This window comes from Trachurus japonicus, chromosome 20 (assembly GCF_045865225.1).
Source record: "Trachurus japonicus isolate A0001 chromosome 20, Traja_1.0".
Classification (NCBI taxonomy): domain Eukaryota; kingdom Metazoa; phylum Chordata; class Actinopteri; order Carangiformes; family Carangidae; genus Trachurus; species Trachurus japonicus.
Window position 1 is genome coordinate 25,473,367 of NC_140926.1, and position 24,623 is coordinate 25,497,989.

At 41.0% G+C, this 24,623-nt stretch overlaps 1 protein-coding gene across 1 annotated transcript in view; it reads right to left on the reverse strand.

Annotated features, from left to right (window-relative positions):
* The window catches only part of LOC146967008 (piezo-type mechanosensitive ion channel component 2-like), a 98,360-nt gene that overhangs the window by 22,305 nt on the left and 51,432 nt on the right, over positions 1-24,623 (reverse strand). Inside the window, exons 21-35 of the mRNA XM_085762729.1 lie at positions 14,946-15,146; positions 14,384-14,588; positions 13,996-14,097; positions 12,637-12,814; positions 12,474-12,560; positions 10,441-10,597; positions 10,250-10,346; positions 8,021-8,186; positions 7,841-7,930; positions 4,151-4,239; positions 3,984-4,049; positions 3,770-3,891; positions 2,661-2,781; positions 1,145-1,219; positions 873-1,039 (exon numbers count right to left, since the gene is read on the reverse strand). Of these exons, the coding sequence (XP_085618855.1) occupies positions 873-1,039; positions 1,145-1,219; positions 2,661-2,781; positions 3,770-3,891; positions 3,984-4,049; positions 4,151-4,239; positions 7,841-7,930; positions 8,021-8,186; positions 10,250-10,346; positions 10,441-10,597; positions 12,474-12,560; positions 12,637-12,814; positions 13,996-14,097; positions 14,384-14,588; positions 14,946-15,146 (1,923 nt within the window). The remainder of the gene's footprint in view (positions 1-872; positions 1,040-1,144; positions 1,220-2,660; positions 2,782-3,769; positions 3,892-3,983; positions 4,050-4,150; positions 4,240-7,840; positions 7,931-8,020; positions 8,187-10,249; positions 10,347-10,440; positions 10,598-12,473; positions 12,561-12,636; positions 12,815-13,995; positions 14,098-14,383; positions 14,589-14,945; positions 15,147-24,623) is intronic.

Consider the following 24,623-nt stretch of genomic DNA (forward strand, 5'->3'; position numbering starts at 1 on the left):
ACCACGAAGCTGGATTCATTCTTACCGTGGTGAGTTACCATGGTAACTTACTCTGAACGGCAAACCTGCTCCGGGGCAGGGTAGCTTTCAGGATTGATCTGAATCCAGTAAAAGGCTCCACCCACCGGCCAATCACCTGTACGGGAATAATGACACGTTTCCTCTCACCGGTAACCGGAGCCCAGATAGTGAGAAGAGCGTTATGGTTTAATGTTTTATGATGTTCAGTGTGCTCTTATTTTGAAATCCTTGTACTGGGGGTTACAGTTACCAAGGAGACGGAAAGCCTACGCGTCTATATGGGACAGGCTTTTATTTAATTTAGAACAAACCTTATGCTCAGCAAAGGTGGAAAATATATAGTCTAATATAATAAAATGGTTCTGTTGTTTGGCCACTGTTTAAAAGAATCAGTAGATAGAAGGAATAGGAGGAATAGAAGGAAGGAAGGAAAGGAAAGAATCGGATCCAGAGCAGAATTAATTTACAAGTTTAATCAGCACTGATTAAACATTTAATAACTCGGGTCGGGCCACGACCGTGGGCTTCTTTTTATTTTTTATTTTTCTTCCTCACAGGAGTGTGCGCTCCGGTGTGCTCAACTCGCTTCTCTCTGACGCGTCGGTGCTCTGTTTGTGATTTGTCTGCTGCCTTGAATCCGCCCTTTATACGTGAGCGTTCACAGATTCACAGCAAGACAAGCCGGGGTTGAGTTACCGAGTTGATAACCAGCGTCGTGGTACCGCTGATCCGGAGTGACAGTGTTGTGGATAGGTTCAGCTGGATAGGCTGACAGTAAACCCGGGTAGGCTGAGCTCGCTTCGTGGTACAGGCCTCTGGGCAATGTAGTCCTGTTGTGTTTGGTTGTTTACCTGTTTGGCCTGCTGTGTTAACATACAGCGCTCGATGCGGAGGACAGTGGATATGTCGATGTGTTCCTGAGACAAACTGCTGAGCCAGCCAGTCAGAGAGTCCAGAAGAGCCGACAGCAGCACCCAACAGAACCGCAGCGTGTTGGAGAAGCGATGGAACACGGTTTCTGAAACACACAACATCACCTCAGGATATTTGTTCCTAATGTTCACCTGTCAACGCAACTGCTGAGATGTTTTCATTTGAGGTGGCTAAATCTGAAACCTCCTACCTGGCCCCTCCTCTGGCTCCTCCTCCTCCTCTCCATAGTCCTCCATCTCCTCCGTCACTTCTATCAGACCAGGTGCTGAAGAGAAGGAGTCACAGGAAGCTGGTTGGATCAGGTTACACTGATATGCAGACGACACATTACTCTACATTTACACACATAAAAACTCAAGAGATTCTGTCTCACTTACACATTATCATCTTCTAAAACTGATTAGTGGGTAGTCCTGAGCTGTGGTAGAGCTAGACCAGGGGTGGGCAAACTTTTTGGCTCAGGGGCCACAATGAGTTTTTAAATTTGACGACCGGGTCACTGGACCAGTAACAGATGGATGGAGTGTTTGCGTGAACTAGGGATGTCACGATTACTTGTTTTCACAATTAATCGCGGTAGAAAACGCCACATTTAATTTATCGCAAAGATTCCTAAATACTGTCACTTTCCAAAAAATATTATGTGGGAACAGATGTAAATGCACAGATACTGGTCCATTTACCTAATGTAACATTGACTCGGTAGGAATTTAAAAGTTTGCGTGCCATTTGTAAATAAAAAAACAAACAAAAAACGATTAAAATAAACTTAAACAATTGGTATAATTGACAATTAATGACTTGAATAATTCAAACACTTCTCCTGGGGAATATAATTGGTCCTTTATTAATGTTTGTGTAAATAATTAGCATTGCAATTATTTTGACTATATTTGATTTTACACATACACAGTGTTGTGAAATTAATTAACGCATAGTAATTGTGATAATCGTAATACCGTGATTATTTCTCTGACAATAATCGTACCAAGAAAATCAACAATCGTGACATCCCTAGCGTGAACTAATGGTGCGTTCCAGGCAGGCTTTTTAACCCGTAAGTCACGACTTCAAGTCACCAGTTACGAGTTTGTAGCGTTCCAGGCAAGTTACGAATTACGAATTGGGAACTGGGAGTAGATCGATCTAGTACGAGTTCACAGGTGGGAAGTTACGAGTTTGACTGTACGTTCCAACGGGTAACCATAGGAACAGGTCGGAAAAATACGAGTTACGGGTTGCCTGGAACGCACCATAATATAATGTAAAAGCCATTACCTAAAAGTAAAAGAAAACCTACATTCAAATGACAGTGGGAGCAGTGTTGTTGGTCACCCTAACCCTGAATCAAAGTTTGCAGTCTTTGCTATAATTTGGCCCGTGGGCTTAGTTTGTCCATGCCTGAGCTAGACTCTAAGCAGAGGGGCAACACATTCTCCAGTTTATCAAGAAGAACTGATTACAAAGGGCAATATATCCCTATGAATATGAATTAAATTGGATGTGTAGACAAGGAGTCTTCCTAACCCAACAGTGCTCATTCAGATGACTAATGATGCAAGGATGATGTAATAATGCTCCTCCTCCTCCTCTTCCTCCTCCTCCTCCTCCTCCTCCTCCTCCACTCCCCATATGTTTCTTTTACTGATTCTTTTGCTCTGTTCATGTTATTATTTGATGTTGGTGTGAAACCAGCTCTTCCTCACCTCCTCTCTTCTCCTCCTTGGTGCTCCTTCGCTCAGAAGACGTCTTCTTCCACAGTTTCTTCTGGTTGTTGCGCGCTCTCATGGCTGTTCTGGAGTCAGTGATCCAGGCGTGGTAGACAAACTGACGGCAGAGATCAACAATCAGTTCTCTGGCTGATTCTCCTGAATGTACTGAAATGAGGACTTTCTCTCTCTCTGACCTACTGACATCTTTCAACTGTTCTACAAGATCTTTTCATCATCACCATCACTAAATGACTAGGGCCAGTATTCACAAATTATCTTAAGACTAAAAGTACCTCCTTACTTTCCAATTTAGGAGAAACTCATTTTTAAAACTAATGGGTGTTTTAAACTACAAGTAACTGACAGCCCTCAAGCCTGGCATAAATTAGAGATAGTGGAGAAGACTCCTATCTAATGACACAAAGCTGAATAACTTGTATAAATAATGTTTCCATCATGCTTCTTGTACTTGTTCTACATCCACAGGAGGCAACTTTCACCAGCCCAGTTAATCATGTTGTTGTTTTCCCCATGTCACTTATGTATCTCTTGTCATTTATCTGCGTTAAGTTTTGATATTGTTAAAGTATTATTGTCTAAAGCAGTTTGAGGGAGGGATGATGACATCACAGAGGCAGAATCAGAGAATGAGATTTATTTAAAGGTCCAGTGTGTAAAATGGGGACCTTCAAAGTATGTTTTCTCTTTAAGATATTTGGCTTGGTGTTTGGTGCAGTATGCAATAAAGAATACAAATATAATAGTAACATACTGCAACAGTCCAAAAGATAAATACACCCACATATTAGTCATTAGTCCATTGCCATAATCCCTATAGTCATAGCAGTAGGTTTGTTACCTTTAATTGTCGGTGCAAGCTATTTTATAGAGCGGCGGAGCAGAGCTGTGAGCTGCTCAGAGCTATGCTACGGAGGCTGATGGGATTTCTTGTTTTCCCTCATCAAACTCATCAAATACACAATCCAACAACTCCACAACGCTCTGGTGGACAAGTTGTGACCTGCACATTCACCACACTATGAGATAATAACAGAATGTTAGTTGTTTTGGAGGTGGTGTGAGGCGCTCAGCTACAGTCTCACCTGGAAGGCTGATTTCTCAGGAACCTCCTCCTCCTTCTTCCCATGTTCCTCCTTCTTCTCCTCTTCCTCCTCCTCTTCCTCACTGTCCGTCTCAAACAGGTAGTAGTCTCCGCTCCTCACCACTGCAGGCAGACACAGTTATACAGAGAGACCACTTAGTGAAAATGAAGCAGTCTGACAGCTGAGTGATGATGTCAGAGGTCACGTGACTCACTGGAGGCGTGGTTGACCCAGGGTCTCCACCACTCCTTCTGCTGCTGACCCTTCTTGTTCTCCTGACCTGCAAAGAAAACACTGATGAGGTAGAAGCCCACAGAATTCCTTGATTGACAGCTGTGCATCACAGCCTGTTACCATGACAGTGGACGTGTGTTCACGGACCGTCAGTGTGGGATCTGTCTTGGGTCAAACTCATCATTTTCTCTTTTCCTCTGCGAAATTTCTGCTGCCGCGATTTGATCCTCTCCATCCTGAAGGAAATACAGAGACAGGGAATGAGTCTGGGTCAGACCGGTCCAGGTCTGGGTGGGTGTGTCAGGTTAGAACAAAGTCCATGCAAGTCCATTATCACCTGGTCCAGGAGTTGACTGACAAAGTATGAATCCAGGTCCAAGTCTTACTGAGTCTGATCTTGGTCTCTGGTCTCAAGACAATTTTATTCTAACCTTAAACCTGTCTCAGACTTGATCCTGAATACTGTCTCCCTCCTGAGACAGTCTTAGTCCTGTTTTGACCTGGACTCATCTTCTTGAGGTGCTTTTGACTTTGACTTGGTGGTTGGTATCTTGGTGTTGTGCTGTCTTGAGGCTCGTACTATGAGGCAGTATTTGAGGTTATCAACGTATAACTTCATAGGATTACATCAAAACTTGTCAACAGCCAAACTACTGACCAATCGGATCACTGGAAAAACATTCCTACAGGATCCCAGTGGGACCAAAAAAGTTGACGGTTTTAGAAAACACTGTAATGTTTTGCACCTTGAGACTTTCCATGTGCTAATTCCTCTTTTACAACAGCCTCTAATAAATGCACACAAGGCCACCACAAAATAAATAAGTGAAAACAGTTTATTTTAATTGAACAAATAACTTGTTTTACTGGTGGTGAAGGAGCTAAGAATAGCCAAGAGACTCTGTGACCACAACAGGAAATTAAATACCAATCCTCCAATCTGATTATAATGATTATAATGAAATATTTCAACCAGATTGACTCATTACATCTGAACTACTTCTCTATTCTTTCTGTCAGCAGAGAGTCTTTTAACTTGAACAGCTTTATAATAGTTTATCATCAATCTCCTACACATTAAAGTGCTTACAGCTGGACATGTAACCCCAGGGTGAACTGAGTTAGTTGATGACCAGCGCCGTAGTACAGGTTATCCAAGTGTTTTTGTGTCTTGGTGTTTTGTTATCTTGGTATTTTAATGTCTTAGGGCTCTAGTTTCTTGGCGCAGCGCAGGTGGCGCAAGGTAACGCAGCCGGTCTAATGCAAGTTTCGACCAGCGCAGCCTAGCGCAAAGTCAGATTGGAAGATTGGCAGATCGCGCTGCGCTGAGATAGGCGTGGCCGCGCAGCAGGGGGAGGCGTCACAGATTCTGCTTGGTGCAGTGGAAGTTTTGTGCGAAAATGTCCCGCCGAGGTTGCGCTGAAAGCTCGCCACCTCAAACCAGGTCTACTCTCAGCGCAGGGCGGAGCGCAGCAGGTGCAGTGGAAGTTTGGCTGACTGACCTGCAGTGCACACACGTCACCAAGACCCCACAGTTCCAGACACATTTCAATGCAATAAATATCCACAATAACCACTATTTAATGCAACTAATGGAATCAACAGTGAATTTATATCTATATAGATTGTCCCGTCACATCTGACGTCAGATCAAAGCAGAGATCAAAGGCTGTGGCACGCGTAATGGAAACTCCACCTGAATTAACACAGCAGGGACGAACTGGCACTGAAAAGCAGCTGTGGATGTCCCAAAAGCAGGACTGAGGGTGGATGACTGCATGTCGCTGCCGTGTTGAGATACCACTCTGCCCTTGTGATGATCGCTTTATTTATTTATTTACTTATTAATTCATTAGCGCGAGCGACCGCATCACGCAGCCGTAATGAAAAACAAAACACAAATCTTCATCTCTCTTAGTCCACCACAACAGCCTCGGTATCAGATAGTCAGTATATAGCCTACTACAGTATACTCAGCATCTCTATCACAGAGAAAAAAGAGAAAAAAAGAGACGGACAGAGAGAGAGAGAGAGAGGAGGACAGAGAGAGAGAGAGAGAGAGAGAGAGAGAGAGAGAGCGTCCTTTACGCTGATTTCATCCCGCATGGTGTTTGTTTATGTTGTGATTAGTGTAGCCTACACCTCTCATCTTGCTTACACAGGGTTTGAATAAATGTGAGTTTCTTTATTAGTTTATTAGTTGTTGTTTCTTACACTGAGCACCGGTTCTCAGTGTATGAGTTTCAATCCTGGTTAAGTATATTAGTAAACTCATTATTGGTCACTCTGAGCTCGGACCTCCGGACCAAAACAGCTGTTTCCTCCTGGGAGAGGTTCGGCCTCTGGCGTCGCTGTCTCCTCCGTCCATGTCAAAGTATAAAATGACAAACTTGCAGTGCGCATCACCCGCCGCGCAGTTAAAGGTGAGGAGAGGAGCTCATTTGATTGGTGAAGATCTGACTCGGCTGTGTCAAACCCACTCCACGCCTTTCTCTCCTCCTCCTGTCTCCCTCCCGCCCTCTCTCCTCCCTCTTTGCCGTTTGCGCCGGTGGGAGGGACGAGGGGAGGGCTTGCGCTGGTCTAAGTCTGACTGCGCGGCCCACCAATCTTGCGAAATGGACCTGGGCCACACCCCGTTGACGTGGCGAAGCTGCGCTAAGGTTAGACTTCACCCGGTCTACGAGACTAGGGCCCTTAGAGTCTGATTTACTGAAGGTTTTCATGTATAAAATGTGTACAAACTTGACATCACCCGAAAACTAAATGTACAAACTGATCTAGTAAAGGTGTTCACTCTTCAACACATTGTTATATCATACCATTGCCTTAATAATTATAGAATATTGGGTGTTTCTGCAAAGGTGTGCAAAACACCTGCTAGGAGAAAATGCAAACAGCTTGATTTTGCACATGCGATGCAATTTATCTGTAGTCAGCAGCATGTGCATAAAGTTAATGTCCTTGTGTCTGGCTCATTCCAGCTGCTGTAGCTGTTTCTGCTGTCCTTAAAGGTATAGTATGTAGGAATTCCCCCCATCTAGCGGTGCGGTTGCATATCGGAACGTATTCTTGATGTTGCATTCACGTGAAATCGGGCAGACGTCAGACAGACAACAGACGCTGCATGTAACAGGATAAACAACAACAAACAGCATATAACGTCTATGTAAACAAGTGGTCCACCAGCACGAGGCAAAACAATACAGGCGTGACAATATGTTGTCATGGTGATGTGGTATTGTTTTACCGTCTTTCTCTGGTGGAGTAAAATGACATCCGGTTGGTTTGCCGACGGCCGTCTGCCTGACTGCACCTGAATGCAACATCAGTGCCTCCGTCCTTCCTCACACTACACAGTGGTGACAGTTTTAACAGGCCGAGCCCACAGCTCCGCTGAGTTTCCGTGGTTACCTACAGTCACGCTGCCACTCAACGTAAAAAATGGCAATGCAACATGGCCGCCTCGGTTCGGTGCGTCGCCCACTTATGTATTTGTAACAACTTGTAACAACTCATTCTAAGGTACCAGAAAGCTTTCATTTGTATGCGGGTGTGATTCCACTTCAGTGAAATACGTATTTATGAAAGACATATTTGATTTTTGCTAATAAAAAGCCAAATAAGTTTGTACCTGTTGTCATTTTTGTTACTCCTAATAGATCACCTAATAGACCTGCAAAACATACGCAATTTAGCACTCTTTATTTGGGACACTAGTAAAATCAGACCCTCTGTGTTTTTTGATATCTTAGTGTTGTGTGGTTTTCTCTATATGTCTTGGATTTCCCTCATCAACATTTTGACTTGGATTTGACCGCTGTCCTGTTGATGTCTTACTGTCTCTTCAGCAGGTCCATGGACGTCTTCTCCACCTCCAGTCTCGCTCTGACCGCTTTCACTGTGGATGCTTCGAAGAGCTCTGCCCCCCTGCAGACACATATATTCACAGCAGGTCAAGTCTGTGTGTGTGTTTCTGTGTTTTATCATACATGCACACTAAATGCTGTTAGTGTGTACCTGGAGGCCAGCAGCTGAGTATTCTGGAGGTCCAGGACCACATACAGGAAGTAGTGGCTCCTGAAGACCCTCCTCTGCAGCAACAGGAAACAGAAACACACACCGTCCCAGATGATCCCCGCCTCATCACTGGGTAGCTCACACTGTTTACTGCTCTGCTGCTCCGCTGCACAGACAGACACACAGACAGACAGACAAACCAAAGTTAGACTGGCAGACAGGACAGACTGGAGACAGGTATACTGCCCTACAAAGGCAAAGTGCAATATCTGCTCTTTTTCAATATTTTTTTTGACCAATCAAAAGTGTGGCATATTCTCTTCAATCTGGTAGAATTTGATATTGGTAATGCTGACATTTCCAGAGTTATTGGGCTTTTTATTTTGCTCTCCATCCAAAAAAGCACTGTGAAACCAAGGCAAAGTGCAGTATCAGCAGAGAGTACTGTACTCCCTACATTATGGAATTTACTCTATAATTCCATTGGAGTGAAACCAAGGCAAAGTGCCGTATCTGTAGCTAATACCAAGGCAAAGTGCAGTATCTGTTAGAGTTCTCAACGGGCCTGAAAATTACAACCCGAACCGACCCGACCCGCGGGTTATTAAGCCCGGACCCGACGGAGCCCCACACACCAGCATTAATTATCTGCCCGAACCCGGCCCGGCCCGAAAAAAAAAAAAAAAAAAGCAGCGTGCTTTCTTTGCAGCGGGAGGTGCTGCTGCCGGTGACGCAGCACTCGTCTTCTGCCTCACGTCATCTGGCCCCTCCGGTACCGGCCCGCTAACGGGCGGGACTTAACGTACTGCTGTAGGCTACAGTTGCCCTTTGATCAGCAGGCAGCGGGCGCAATTGATTACAATTGATTACAGAGTAGGCTCATGCCTATCGTCGGCATTTTCCAGCAGTAATGTTTCAGTGGTTCTGCCCACAGCAGCACAAGATGCAGAGTGGGATATTTGTCTGAGACTCACACATGAACAATTTACACCAGAAATGTGTTTTATGAGAGAGAAAAAAGGCAGCCCGAGGTCCGACCCGACCCGAGTCACTTTCATATTTTTTCGACCCGAACCCGGCCCGAACCCGTGGGTCCGGTCGGGTTTGTCGGGCTGGTCCGACCCGTTGAGAACTCTAGTATCTGTAGCTAATACCAAGGCAAAGTGCAGTATCTTCCATAAAACAGTCAAAATTGGTCTGAAAGACAAACAATACAATACATTTAATTCAGTCCACCTTTATCTAATCAATTATAGACTTGGTAGTTATTCATAATTTGATGCTTAAAGCAGAAGTAAGCGGAATGTTTGTGTTAATATAAGTCTTAAATAGTTCTATCTTCCGACAGCAATCACTTCTATAGAGTGTTTGGTCTGAAACACGGGTCTGTCAGTCACTCAGAACGGCATAAAGGGGCGGTCCTCTCTGTGACTTTGTCCTAACTCTAACTTACTTCTGCTTTAAAGTCCCCCTAAAGAGGCATTTTAAAATTTGTAAAAACGCTCTGCTATGACTATTTTTTGTTTAAAATTGCTTTCCCACAAAAAAGTTGTTTAAAAAGCTCCCAAATAGGCTAAAAATAGGTCTACTATTTCTCCCTCATTGAAAAATCCAGATTCTATGAATATTCATGAGTATGCAAATGCATCATGACTCGTGCCCACCCACCGCCACCGTGTTGCTAAGTAACGGCAGAGGAGGAGGAGTGAAGTCAAAACACAAAGTTTGCACCGGTCTCCCTGGTCTCCCACATTCAAGGCAGCAACTAAACTTCTGGGCCATGGCAACTAATCATAACATGTTTGAACATCTAGCTGTATAAGTAGATCACATCAGAGTGAACAACAAATGAGATGCAAAACAAATTCAACGGGATTGGTTGCTAGTTTCTTGACACAGGAAAGTGAAAAATTGAATCCAGTTTTTTCAGACTCTGGTTTTGAAACTGTATTTTCAAGTCTAAAATGCTCAGTTATGGTGTGGATTAGCAATTTTGCTCCTGAAATGCCTTGTAGCAGAGCCCACACACTAAATTGAAATGTTAATCATTTCAAAAAGGTAATTTTTTGTTAAGGGGGTCTTTAAACCTGACAATGAAAAACACAAAAAGCTGTTTTTCTCAGTTTGGCATTTTTACAGATGCTGCACTTTGCCGAACAAAACTGGCACTGTTAACTTGTGACATTTGGCAGTTCCACAGACAGACGGGTAGACAGACGGTTAACATACGTTTGGTGTATCCTTTAATGGTGCAGGCCAGACTGAAAAGCTGAATCAGCCAACAGTGATTCAACACCAACGACTTAATGAAGCCACAGGCCAGGATCTGGTGGACAGACATGATGAGACAGACAGGTGATGAGAGGGACTCCACCATGTGACTCATGAAAGATGATGACGATGATGATGCTGACTCTTACCGACAGGATGTTCTTCATGGTGATGACGAAGACGTTGTAGCCGATCAGGCAGTCCCAGTACACCAGGATGGACTTGACTGGTTTCAGCAGCAGTTCTCCCCCCACCAGCAGGAAGTAGAAACAGGCCACCAGGTAGCCCATACAGAAGATACTGATCCTGCAGCAGCAAACCGCTTGGTTGGTTTATTCTGCACATCTCAGGGTACAATCCTAAAACTTTATCAAGTACTTCATTTTCAGATTTATTTCCTGTTCGTTTGTTTTTTTACAAAAAATATTGGCTGTGTTTAATCCTCAAGTCTGACATTTTATGAACATGTATTTCAGTTTTTCAAGGAAACTTTTAAATTCTGATTTAAAGCAGAAGTAAGTGGCCCGGTCGTTTTCGCTAATGCTGCGTTCCAGGCAGGCTTTTGAAATCGTAAATTACAGCTTCAAGTCACAACTTACGACTTTGTAGCGTTTCAGGCAACCCACTCGTGTTTTTCCGACCTGTTTTACCTGTGAAAGTCACTATAACGGCCACTCGTAACTTCCGACCCGTGAACTCGTACCAGATCGAACTGGTACCACTTCACGGTCGGAAAAATACGAGTTTCCTTGAACGCACCATAACAGTTCTCGTCCCTACGTCGCCACATTCACGGCGTCCCTTGGCTGCACACACAGCCCTGCATGCCGTTCTCTCTCCTCATTGGATAAAAACTGTAGGATACGATAAATGTTTTCTCCTCGGCTCAGAGCAGAGCAGAGGGACTGAGAGACCCGTGTTTCAGTCCAAACACTCTATGTAAGTGATTGCTGTCGGAAGATATAACTATTTAAGACTTATATTAACATAAATATATCACTTACTTCTGCTTTAACCAAAAATGATTGATGTACAGTAGAAATTGTTCAGTTGAAAATGTATTTTGAAAGGAACATATTATTTGAAAGAAAGAACAAGTTAAAGTTCAATATAAGTTAACATTAATGTTCATGACAAACAGTTTATATGTTAAATATGTAGTTAAAAGAGGACTGCATTTCAGTTCATTTGAATTGAAGGCAAGGCAAGGCAGTTTTATTAGTATAGCCCGTTTTTACAAACAGTTTGTCTCAAAGGGCTTTACATGGCATCACAACAACATCCTCTGTCATTAGACCCTCACATCCACTGAGGAAAAACTCTTTTATTAACGGGGAAAAATTGGAGAAACCTCAGGGTGAGCAACAGGTTACATTAAAAATGGACTTTGCTACCCAGAGTGCCAGATCCAAAAATTTAAGCAAGAAGTATAATCCTAACCTAAATTTGAAGGTTAAAGGGATATTTCAACATTTTGGCAAATTGGCCCATTGACATACTCCCTATAGTCATAGCAGTAGGTTCGTTACCTTTAATTGTTGGTGCAAGCTATTTTTAGAACGGTGGAGCAGAGATACAAGCTGCTCAGCTAACGCTACGGAGGCATATGGTATTTCTGGGTTTCCCCCATCAAATACACAATCCAACAACTCCAAAACACTCTCATGGACAAGTTGTGACCTTCACATTCACCACACTATGAGATAATAATGGAACATTACGAGACGGTGTTGTTTTCAAGGCAAATGTGTAGCCGGAACTATATTCCAGACACGGCTGCTGGGTGGAGTGATTTCAAAAGCAGTTCCGAGTATTTGCTTTGTGTGTTATTATATATACGTTATTATTTCATTTCATTTCACATCTTGGATTGTGTATTTGATGAGTTTGATGAGGGAAACCCGGAAATACCATATGCCTCCGTTGTGTTAGCTGAACAGCTTGCATCTCTGCCCCGCTGATCTAAAAACAGCTTGCACTGACAGTTAAAGATAACGAACCTACTGCTATGACTATAGGGATTATGGCAATGGGTGAATTTGCCAAAATGTTGAAATATCCCTTTAAACAAACATTTCTCAGGTGTAATGTTGCGAGTGTGTGTCTGTTTTCAGGAGTGATTAAATGTTACTTAAGTTATGAAAAAAAAATCCTACAGGTAAGTGTAGCTCCGCCCACTCACCTGGTGGTCCCAGTGATGAAGATGATGGTGAGGACGAACCAGAACATGTAGCTGAAGATGAAGACCTTCATCATGTCCAGATAAGACCTGAACATATATAGAGGGGTCAGATGGACAGACAGCCAGTGGGACAGGTGGAGGGACAGACAGGTGAGGTGTTTACCTGCACAGTGTGAAGTCAGGGACTGTGTTGAGATGGAGCTGACTGATGAGATTACAGATCTGTCCGTCGTGTCCGTCCAGCTCGCTGTTGTCTCCTGCCAGCACCTGAACTGAAGCCTGAAGCTCCTCCTCAAACACCTGCAGCTGCAGCGACGCCCCGAGAAGGAGGAAGAAATCGTCTGAAAAGCAAAGAAACACACAGCTACACTACAGAAATATAGTGAACAGAGTGGATTAGAGAGTGTGATACAACATGTGTGTGCACTGTGTGGGTCAGCCGTCAGTTTTCACATTAAATCTGAATGTTTGTCCAAGAAATTGATTATTAAATTGTAGACTTTGATCATGTGTCCACATCCTACACATCCTACACTCTGCTGCTATATACTAGAATGTCTAAGAGGTATCTTAGCTGTGGTGGACCCCGGCCTCCATGGAACTCATCATATGGGCAGGTCTTGCATTTTTGGTATTCCCATCAAACTATGCAAGTCAGATGGGGTAATATATTATCTAACTTTTTCCCTGTTACCAGTGGGGTCAGGCAATGTGGAATATTGTCTCCTGTTCTTCTTAACATGGATGACTTCAGGAAACTAGAAGACTGGATCTATGGAGGGGAACAGGCGTATCAATCACCCGATGTATGATGATGATCTAATTGTTTTGTCGCCTTATTAGCAATTGTTGAGAGTTTGTTCAAATTAAAGAATGCAGCGTGGCATTAAATGTAATCCAAAAAAAGTGTTGTCATGACTGCCAAAACAAAGGAGGATCAAAGGTGAAATTATCCCTCCTTTTATTAAAATGATCAAGAAGGTAAAACACCTGAATCACATCATTGGGAATCGGCAAATTTCCTAAGTGCACAAATAATAAAAATAGTTCTATTCAGAACATACTGCACTCCAATACAACTCACCTACCGTGCAGTTGTAGCAAAGCAAAGATGAATAAGATTAAGGTGGCATATAATGATGCTTTTAGAATATTGTTGAAGTACCCAAGGTGGGAAAGTGCTTTACTGTATATGTTTTTGACTTCTAAAGTTCCCACATTTCAGGCTTTACTCAGGAACCTCATGTAAAAATGTATGTGTAGGTTAATGGAGTCACAGAATGGAATTATAATGTCCTTGACTGAAATAGTGGACCAAACAGCTGCATGTATTTAATCATTTTGGACAGACGTCGTATGTATGTCTTGGTTTTAAAACCCAAAATATACTACCATATATAAATACTCCTTACATTCCTGAGAATCAAATGTAAATAGGATGTTATTTAGAGTAAGCATTATTTTGATGATGTGGATGTGGATGGTGATGATCATAATGATCATGATGATGATGCAGCCTTACAGAGGAGGAACAGTGGGTTTGGTGGTGTCAGATGATCAGGGAGAAAGAGCCACTTCACCACGTTGGAGTCCATGTTGGAGGACGGAGGTCTCCAGGGATAATCTGAAAACACAACCAGCAAACTCAGGTCCCTACTAAACGCATCAAAGGTTCTAATAATCCAATATGATTATTCATCTATTTAATTTGGAACTGTACGAAAAGCAGAACATTAGATTTGGTCATTTGAGATTTCATCCCTAAGATTTGATCATAATTCTCAATGGTAAAATCAGGTTCATTGGTTCCATATTTCATTACTCACTTACTAAAGTTTAACAACACATTGTCATGTCTTGTTGTGCAGTAATAATCCCTTCATGTTGTCTTCAGGTGAGTCAGTGTGTACCTTTACAAGCAGCAGGAGGGAATCCAATGCACAGCAGGTACTGGAAACACAACAACCCAGAGAGGAAGTAGCAATACTTGAGCCACACAGAGGCGATGCACTTCCTGCTGCGGCGGGACAAGACGGCAATGAGTCCAAAGGCGTGGCCTACAGCGAACAGATCCATCCGCTGACCAATCACATTCACAGCCAACAGGAAGCAGGTCTGAGGAGGAGAGTGGGAATGGTTTTTACACAAGAGGGAAACTCAGAACTCTAAGAGTCATCTGCTTTATGTATACTGAGTCTACTAAATGCAAAGTACATATGTGAATTATTATTGTGATATTTTTATTCTTATTCTATGTTGTCATATTTTTTCAGTTTTTATTCTGCTTATATTTTAGTAATAACATTTTTATTTATCTTAATTTTTTTCAACTCCTATGTATATCACACTTTAGTTGATTTTTTCTTACTATTCAGGAGTTTGTAACGAAGAAAAATTGTGATCATTAAAGTCATTTGGAATCTGAATGTGAATCTGAAGCTAGTGGCTACATTTTAGATAGATGTGACTCACCTCCAGTCCAAACTTGTAGAAGAAGTAGTTGAGGAAGTATTTAAGACAGCTCAGCACATTGTCGTCCAGGTGACGCCTGGTGATGTCATGAAACAGTGTTCTGGTCGGGGGCGGGACTTTGTTGTGGTGGAGGCGGTAGAACTCCTGGTGTCTGTAAACCGTCACCTCAAACGCTAAGAGTGCCAACATCGTCAGGTTACACTGCAAAGACAAACACAGACACACTCCTGTCTCAGATTCATCTGAAACATCAACTACTTCAACAGAAAATCTCAGCCTTTTTCTCAATTGATAGCTGGTATTCAATTAACAGCAGGGTCTCATAAAATGGCTGGGGGAGTTGTTTATACAAACAAATAATGTCCGGCCCCAAACACAGGCCTGGTCAATTTTCTTTTTTTTTTTTTTAAATCCGCCGCCTGAGACGAAACTGACAAGGATGTGATCAGAAAGTATTTCAAAGTTGATGGACTGTCTGTGAAGACAGACGGGAGTGAAGCTGATCTCATCTGCTTCAGAGAGGGACAGTCTCTGCTCCGTGTCCAGAGCTCGGTCGGGCACACGCTGTTGAAATGACTTGATTGTGCAATTTAAGTGACAAACATAAAGGCATGACACAGCACAAGACAAGAAAGACCTAACACCGCAACACAGCAGCCAAAAAAAAGTAAATGAATTGAGAAATTGTGATAAGAGAGAACAAAACAAGAGTAGAAAAAATTAAATAAAAAATAAATAAACATCAGCAGCCAATTGATCAATCAATCAATGTTTTCCTTTCCCTTCATTTCTTGACCTGACTTAAATGGGAGCAAATTGCTACGGCGTGTGCAACGGAGACGGAGACCCAGCTCCGACAGCGCTGCAAGGAGAACAGGTCGGAAGATGAAGATGAGCTACTGAACGATGAGCTTGGTCGCTAATAGGGGTGGGAGAAAAAATCGATTCACATACATATCGCGATATCCTTTTTGACGATTTTTAAATCGATTTTTTTTTTTTTCAAAAATCAATTTTTTTTTTTTTTAATGACATTTTTTTTTTTTTTTGAAATATTGTGCAATGTGCATTTGTTAGCCTTTTTTTACATACAGAGAGTACAGGTTTTGAAAAGGGTTTAAGTTCACTTTATAATGGAGTATGTTAATTCATAGGCTTCTACAGTATTTGTGTGCAGATAAATATTAAAAATGCAGACTAAAAATCGAGAGAATCGGCAATATCGTAGAATCGCAATTTAAATCAAATCGCCATCCAAAAAATCGTAGAAGAATCGAATCGGGAGAAAAGCATATCGTCCCAGCCCTAGTAGCTAATGTGTAAAAATGAATGGAGGAAATTAGAAGTAAAGGCCTCTCTCAAATAAAAGCCTGCCTCAAATAAGAGCTGGGTATCCTGGGCAGTAGTGTGAACTAGAAAATTTCCTCTCGGGAAATTTTGAAAGGCCCATGGGGCTACTGCCGGTTTTGCCATCTCTGTCAACATGGGAATCAAACCCAAGATCTTAAGGTCAAGACAGAGCTGATCAGACAGACACATGATCATCTTGTGTGTGTGTGTGTGTGTGTGTGTGTGTGTGTGTGTGTGTGTGTGTAATCACATGAAGTTACCTGTGTGTGTTAGAGTGTGGGAGAGGAGTGCGCACTTCCGCGTGCATTTGTATGTTACCTGTGTGTTTTGATGTGTGTGTGTGTGTCTGTAATCACATGAAGCTGGCTCTAGAGTCTGTGTGTGTGTGTGACTATGAGCTGCATCCTGTGTCAGTCTAATTTAGCTGTGTCTGTGTTTATAAACATTTAAACGAGCGCCAGGTGGATTGTTTATGAAGTTAACGAGCTCTGGCCTGAGAATCAGACATTACCACGGCAACTTGAGGTGGTAACCACGGCGATAGGGGGCCCCCAGGCTGAGGCAGACAGAAACGTGGAGAAAAAGACAGATTTTCTGCCTCTGCACTGGTCTCGCAAAAGGCTTAGCATGACAAAACGGTAACTCCTATCAGAACAAAACACAGATCAACGTTGCTCTAAGGACTTCCTGAAAAATTTGGTACGATTTGGTGTTTCTACAGTAAATATTTTGGAGACGCTGGCAGTTTTAAAACATCAGTCCGTTCTGCTTCTCTCAGAAAATATTTGTATTGGAGTCAATGAGGAGCAGAGACAGACGTGGCCGCACTCAGAGGCTTATTCTGTAAATTCTGTAAGTCTCTCTGATATTTTGAGCACATGATATGAGAGATAACAAGTTTGTCTTACAAATTCTGAAAAAATCATGTGTGTAGAGTGTAAATTGTGGCCGTGCTGACAGTTTATCCAGAAAAAATACAGAATGTTTTTTCACTCTCTCCCACTCTAAACGATGATCATGGTCATTGATCAGGGATTGATCAAAAACTATATGACCTATCAAAATGTGGAGTAATACGACAATACACAAGACTTGTGTCTACTGTTTAAAGTTTAAATGGAGTCTCTAGGTGAAAGTATGCCTGAGCAGTAGACGTTTGTTAAACTCCAATGATTGGTCTTTTTCGCTCTTTTTTTTTCGCCCGTCCCATTGACTTCAATGCAAAATTTTGCAATTGCCCGGGCACTGGTCCCTGCAGCTATTTCATAGCTGTAGGGATCAGTGCCCGGTGCGATGGCCCGTGGCCCTAATAAAGGCCCTGGTTACTATTTGAGGAAATATGGTATACGGGTGATTCTTCAATTAGGGGCACTTCTGACTTTTGGAATTTTGAAAAAAAATTTTTATTTAATCTCAGTTTTTTCTATTTCAAAAGGTCTATCAATTGGTCTGGAACAAAGATCTTAGCATAGCTTTGATTGTACTTCATGATAATTTTGATATTATGATGCTTTTTTCAAAGTTGTCACAGCTTATGCCTCTTGTCAGGCCATCATTGTAAATAAGAACATGTTCTTAATTGATTTCGCCTGGTTAAATAAAGGTTAAATAAAAAAAAAAAATAAAAAAAATAAAATGTCATTACCATCACAAAAACAAAACACTGATTTTAATACAAAATGATTTGACAAGCAAAGTTTTCACAATCATTCCAGTAAGTATAAAACATGCTCTTTAAGAATCATGTTCTAAATATTTGTAAGTACATATAAAATACATTTTAACAGCTATTTCTCTCTAACTTTTTAATATATTGCCTTTTCTCAACAATGAAATATTGCGTAATAATCAGAATATTTGAATTACAATGTATAATTTTTCAGAAAATGTAAATTTAGACTTTTAAACATTGCTACAATGATTGAGGTAAAATCCATGTTGACAAAAAAGTAACATTTTTTATCAAAAAATGTATTGTGATGGTAATGACAATGTATTCCCGTAATGATGTTGTCATTACCAAAACACGTTTTGGTAATGACATAACAATTAACACTGGTGTTTTTTTTGTTATTGTTTTTCACAACAAACAAAAGATTAAAGAAAAACTACTTTTTAAAAACAATAAAGACAAAACAATTAAACACTTAACCTTCCATTAAAATTAATTACTTGGTAAACTACCCCTTTCGGGATTGCTTATGTAACTAGAAAAAGAAAGCCTTTCCAGCAGGAAATGCGCGTGAATGCTGAAAGTAGCTGAAGGCCATTGCTGAAAATGTTGAAATCCTGCATGTTTACATGTAACAGTTGAGAAGTTTGAAGAGTTGAAATCTGCAGCAAACCCAACAGTAAAGAAAACTGATGAACCAGTGCTAACATAGCTGAAGCAATGGCTGGGAATATATTAAAGTAGAGCATGTAAGAAGGAGGCTAATTTTGTATAAAACGGTTGAAAATGGTTGAAGATTATTATGAAAAGATGAAACATTGAAGTGCACGCATAGATAGATGAATAGATAACTGTATGAACCATTATTATATGAACCGTATTGACCGTTTTGTTAAGCTGGGGCCATGTTGACATCTTAAAAAATAAAAATAAAAAAGTAAATTACAGTTGGTCACTTTTCAATTACATATCATAAAGTAAGCTAGTAAATAGTAAATTAAGCTAATATATTCTAGTTATAAGGTAATAAACCCATAAATTGTCATTACCGTCACTGATTGTCATTACCATCACAGTCACTTTTGTGATGGTAATGACACGTGATGGTAATGACAATTTTGACATTTTGCTGAAAATGTTGGCAATGTTTTAGACTTACTAAGCTAAATGGTTAGCTAGCATACAATGTACACTGAATATATGTAAATAAAGTTACATTTCTTATTAATGAATTAAAATACTCAAATAGTAACTTGTTTTGTAATGACGCCTAATAAAGGTACTCTCAGATCAGGATGTACAACACATCAAATTAATTACATATGCATGCATCAAAAAATCTGGGTTCTGCCTCATGTCTGGGAATGTTCCTTTGGAGCATCTAATTTACATGCAACAATGTAAGTAACTGTTTGTAAAAGCTTAATTGATCTCTAAAATGTTGAGTGTGATGGTAATGACAGATGTATGAGGGACAGCGATATTTAACTATAAATAAATTGCAAATTGAACAAATATAAACTATATGAATTTGAAAAATGTCTTTTTAAGTTGTTATGAGGAAATGCAAAGTAAAATTTTAATGAATTTAGCACTTTTTATTGCTTTATTATAGAGGGGATGTCAAAAAGTCTGGGTTGGGGACAAGCCCAAAACAGTGAAATTCTTGCACATTTGAAATTTCAACACACTGAAAAAGTATTAAAATGTCATCATTGAGACCCAGTTATTTTTTTCATGGCTACTACAACTAGTCTAGTAGGAAGGAGGGGTCCCAATGTCCCCGAGACAAACATTTTTGAAACATGGTTTTTTAGGACCCTTAAGGTGTCTACTTAAGATTTTTGCTTGTTGCCCTGGACAACTAATGTCCCATGGGTGTTTTTTGGCGGCCATTTTGAATTATTGTCCGCACGAATGGCGAAAACGCCAATTTTCATAACTCCTAAACCAGACATCATGCAAAGACAAATGAACACACTTTTTCTGATAATTTTAACACCAGGAATCAAATGAAAAGGTCACCGAGATGATAAAACCACTCTTTATCAGAGAAAAATGAACTCCAAATAGTATTTTTGTATAAATTACTCAAAAAAAGTTCGGAAATGTTTTTTCAGTCCATAATTTCTCCCTTTTAATAACTCTGGTTGGTGTTGTCTTTTAGACCGATAGAAAGCCGGATTAGTCACGTTCCCAACGAGGTACAACTTGTAAGGATTGTGCATTCATGGAAAGCGCAACAAAGCTAAACGTGTGGGAGCGACCAATTTAGAATTCTGAGAATTTCACACCAATAAAACGCCATTTTTCATAACTCCTAAACCAGACATCACACAAAGACGAATGAACACACTATTTCTGAATATTTTGACACCAGAAATCAAATGAAAAGGTCACTGAGACGGTAGAACCACTCTTTATCAGAGAAAAATGAACTCTCGTGTATTATTTTAGTACTCAAAAAAAGTTCGGAAATGGGTTGGGAAATGTTTTTTCAGTCCATAATTTCTCCCTTTTAATAACTCCGGTTGGTGCTGTCTTTTAGACCGATGGAAAGCCTGATTACTCACCTTTCCAACGAGGTACAACTTGTAAGGGTTGTGCATTCATGGAATGGGCGACAAAACTATACGTGTTGGAGCGACCAATGGAATTCTTAGAATTTCAATACGCCAATTTTCATAACTCCTAAACCAGACATGATACAAAGACAAATGAACACACTTTTTCTGATAATATTGACACCAGGAATCAAATGGAAAGGTCACCGAGATGGTAAAACCACTCTTTGTCAGAGAAAAATAAACTCTAAGTAATATTATAGCAAATAATAGCTACTACCTAATTGACAGCTAAAACAGGTTCAGGGTTCCTATACACAAGTATGGAAAGTATGAAAATATATGGAATTTGATTATATACATTCCCAGGTCTGGAAAAGTATGGAAAATGGAAACTATTATATTTATCTTAATACATATCTTGGTCTTATCTAAAGTTGGGTTAATCTGTCAAAAAATACGTCATGAAGAGGAAAAAAAAAACATATATAAGTCGCACCGGTCTATAAGCCGCATTTATTTTTCAAACATTTAATTAACAGTTGGGTCTCATATAACTGCCAGGGCTTTGTGTACACAAACAAATAAAGGCCAGCACCAAATAGCCTACTACAGGCCAGGTCAAAAAAAGAAAGAAAAACAACTCTGTCACCTGGAACAAACTGGTGAGGATATGATCAGAAACTCTCTGTGGACTGTCTGTGAAGATTGACGGGAGTGAAGCCGACCTCTCCTCTGCTTCAGAGAGGGACAGCCTTGCACTGTCGGACCTGGGTCTCTGCTCCGTGTAGGAGCCCGGTCAGGACTGGAGCAGAGACCAAAGACGGACCGCAGAACACGCTGTGAAATACTCTGAATTGACTTGAATGGGAGTGAAGCGCTACAGTGCAACGGAGACAGAGACCCAGGTCCGACAGCGCAGCGAGGATAACAGCACATGAGGAAGATGAAGATGAGCTACTGAATGAGTAAGAATTTAGAAATAAAAGCCTCCCTGCCCTCTTGTGGTCATAGATGACATAGTGTATATTTTTTGATGTATAGGCCTAAGTCGTTTCTAAATATAGGTCGCATGGCCAGCCAAACTACTAAAAAAAGCGCAACTTACAGTCTGGAAAATATGGTAGCTAGCTACTATCTCCTGGAAATTACTTGGTGACATCCATTTTGGCAGGGAGGGAGGCAGGTGAGCAAAGTCCACTCTTGACTTGCAGTAATTGTTCTCCTCATTGCCCAGAAAGAGTTTGAAGTTGGCTTCATCTGGTCTAGTATCTGCAGGCAGATTTCTCCAAATGTGTGAGGTAGAGTTGTGAGAGCATGAAAGAGGGCATTCCCATCTTGGATGAAGATGACATCCTTGGGGTAGGGTACTACTTCATCAGTGTTTTCATGTAAGAGGAAGGCAACATGCTGGCTTTGTTGGTCTTGGCAAAGAACCCTTTTCCAATGACTCCTACCAACAAGACTCCATCAAGGGACAGGAAAGGCTGGTGTATGGCTTCTCGGAGAAGTTTATAGTGCAGGGTACAGCTACAAAGAAGCCCCAGGACTTCGAACTCTTTCTGGGCAATGAGGAGAACAAGAAGCAGCTCTGCCAGTTGATGCTCAAGGTCTGGGGGAGTAAGGGGGCAGCATCTTGGCTGATGAAGTGTGAAACAGCTACTCTCATCATGGAGGGAAGAGCTCATCAGCTAATATCATCAGGAGGAGAAGTAAGTTCATTGGTCCATACCTAGGATAGGTCACCTTTTTCTGCCAAGCTATCGTATCATGTATTTTGTGCTATTTCAGGTTGTGGTCACTGAGATCCATGCTCCCCGCTCTAACCAGGAGGAGCCTGCCAGCCGGGTGGTCCTCTACCCACGTCATGCTATCAAGCTGGGTGTATTGGCCGCTTGATTTCATTTTATTTTCTGAGGTCCTTATGGGAGGAGATAAAGGGGACGGTGGGCACAGCCAGAGAGTGAAGCGCAGGTGATATAGATTGAGTACTGATTTTTGTCTTTGTTCAGAATCAGCAGGAGCGTCACGCCACATCTTTTGATCGTGAGTTAACATTTTTGAGATTTAAGTCTGCAATAGTGAGGACCCCGTGAGTGTGGTGACGTAGGGACGAGGACCAATAGATCCATGACGAGGGCGGGGGCTGCTAACTCCATTGGCTGACAAGAAGTTAGCCAAAACGACCAGATCGCTTACTTCTCCTTTAAGGTAAAAATGTAGCATAGCCATGGGAGAAATCCTGTTTAGCTCCTCTTTAAGGGCAGAGGCAAGGTGGCCCCACTCAAAAAGCTCCAAAAGAACCCCAAATTCCAAAGGGCCTTCAGGTTGGTGGATTATTGTTTTATATTTTTGAATTTGGTATGGTATTTGGTACACTTAAAAAGGGAAAACCTATTATCCCAACAATCTTTTTACAGTCAGCTGGGTGATAAGTCGAAGGTCAAACCAGAAGTGCAGGAGCAGCTGGAGGGCTTCACATGTCTGATGTATGGCCAATCACATCTAACATCTGTGAACCTGGCCAGGACGAAGATCCGAAAGAAAATAGTGGGCAAATTGGACAGATTGATGATGAGATGGACAAAGATAATGGCCATACTTTCCATACTTTTTATTTTTATGTGAGTAATTAGATGTGTATGATGTAAATAAGTTATGCAATTAATCGATTGTTTTCATTATTCTGAATTTGTATACAATTATGTCACCAAATAATTTCCAGGAGATTGTAGAAAGGTACAGTAGCGCCGCATACTAAATAATTAACCCAAATAACTAAGACCAAACCCAGATAAGCATTAAGAGATAAATATATTTCCATATAATAGTTTCCACTTTCCATACTTTTCCAGACCTGGGAATGTATATAATCAAATTCCATATATTTTCATACTTTCCATACTTGTGTATAGGAACCCTGAACCTGTTTTAGCTGTCAATTAGGTAGTAGCTATTATTTGCTATAATATTACTTAGAGTTTATTTTTCTCTGACAAAGAGTGGTTTTACCATCTCGGTGACCTTTCCATTTGATTCCTGGTGTCAATATTATCAGAAAAAGTGTGTTCATTTGTCTTTGTATCATGTCTGGTTTAGGAGTTATGAAAATTGGCGTATTGAAATTCTAAGAATTCCATTGGTCGCTCCAACACGTATAGTTTTGTCGCCCATTCCATGAATGCACAACCCTTACAAGTTGTACCTCGTTGGAAAGGTGAGTAATCAGGCTTTCCATCGGTCTAAAAGACAGCACCAACCGGAGTTATTAAAAGGGAGAAATTATGGACTGAAAAAACATTTCCCAACCCATTTCCGAACTTTTTTTGAGTACTAAAATAATACACGAGAGTTCATTTTTCTCTGATAAAGAGTGGTTTTACCGTCTCAGTGACCTTTTCATTTGATTTCTGGTGTCAAAATATTCAGAAATAGTGTGTTCATTCGTCTTTGTGTGATGTCTGGTTTAGGAGTTATGAAAAATGGCGTTTTATTGGTGTGAAATTCTCAGAATTCTAAATTGGTCGCTCCCACACGTTTAGCTTTGTTGCGCTTTCCATGAATGCACAATCCTTACAAGTTGTACCTCGTTGGGAACGTGACTAATCCGGCTTTCTATCGGTCTAAAAGACAACACCAACCAGAGTTATTAAAAGGGAGAAATTATGGACTGAAAAAACATTTCCGAACTTTTTTTGAGTAATTTATACAAAAATACTATTTGGAGTTCATTTTTCTTTGATAAAGAGTGGTTTTATCATCTTGGTGACCTTTTCATTTGATTCCTGGTGTTAAAATTATCAGAAAAAGTGTGTTCATTTGTCTTTGCATGATGTCTGGTTTAGGAGTTATGAAAATTGGCATTTTCGCCATTCGTGCGGACATAAATTCAAAATGGCCGCCAAAAAACACCCATGGGACATTAGTTGTCCCGGGCAACAAGCAAAAATCTTAAGTAGACACCTTAAGGGTCCTAAAAAACCATGTTTCAAAAATGTTTGTCTCGGGGACATTGGGACCCCTGCTTCCTACTAGACTAAACCTAACCTTAACAAATACAATAATTGTTTTTTCAAAAAAATATTTTTTTCT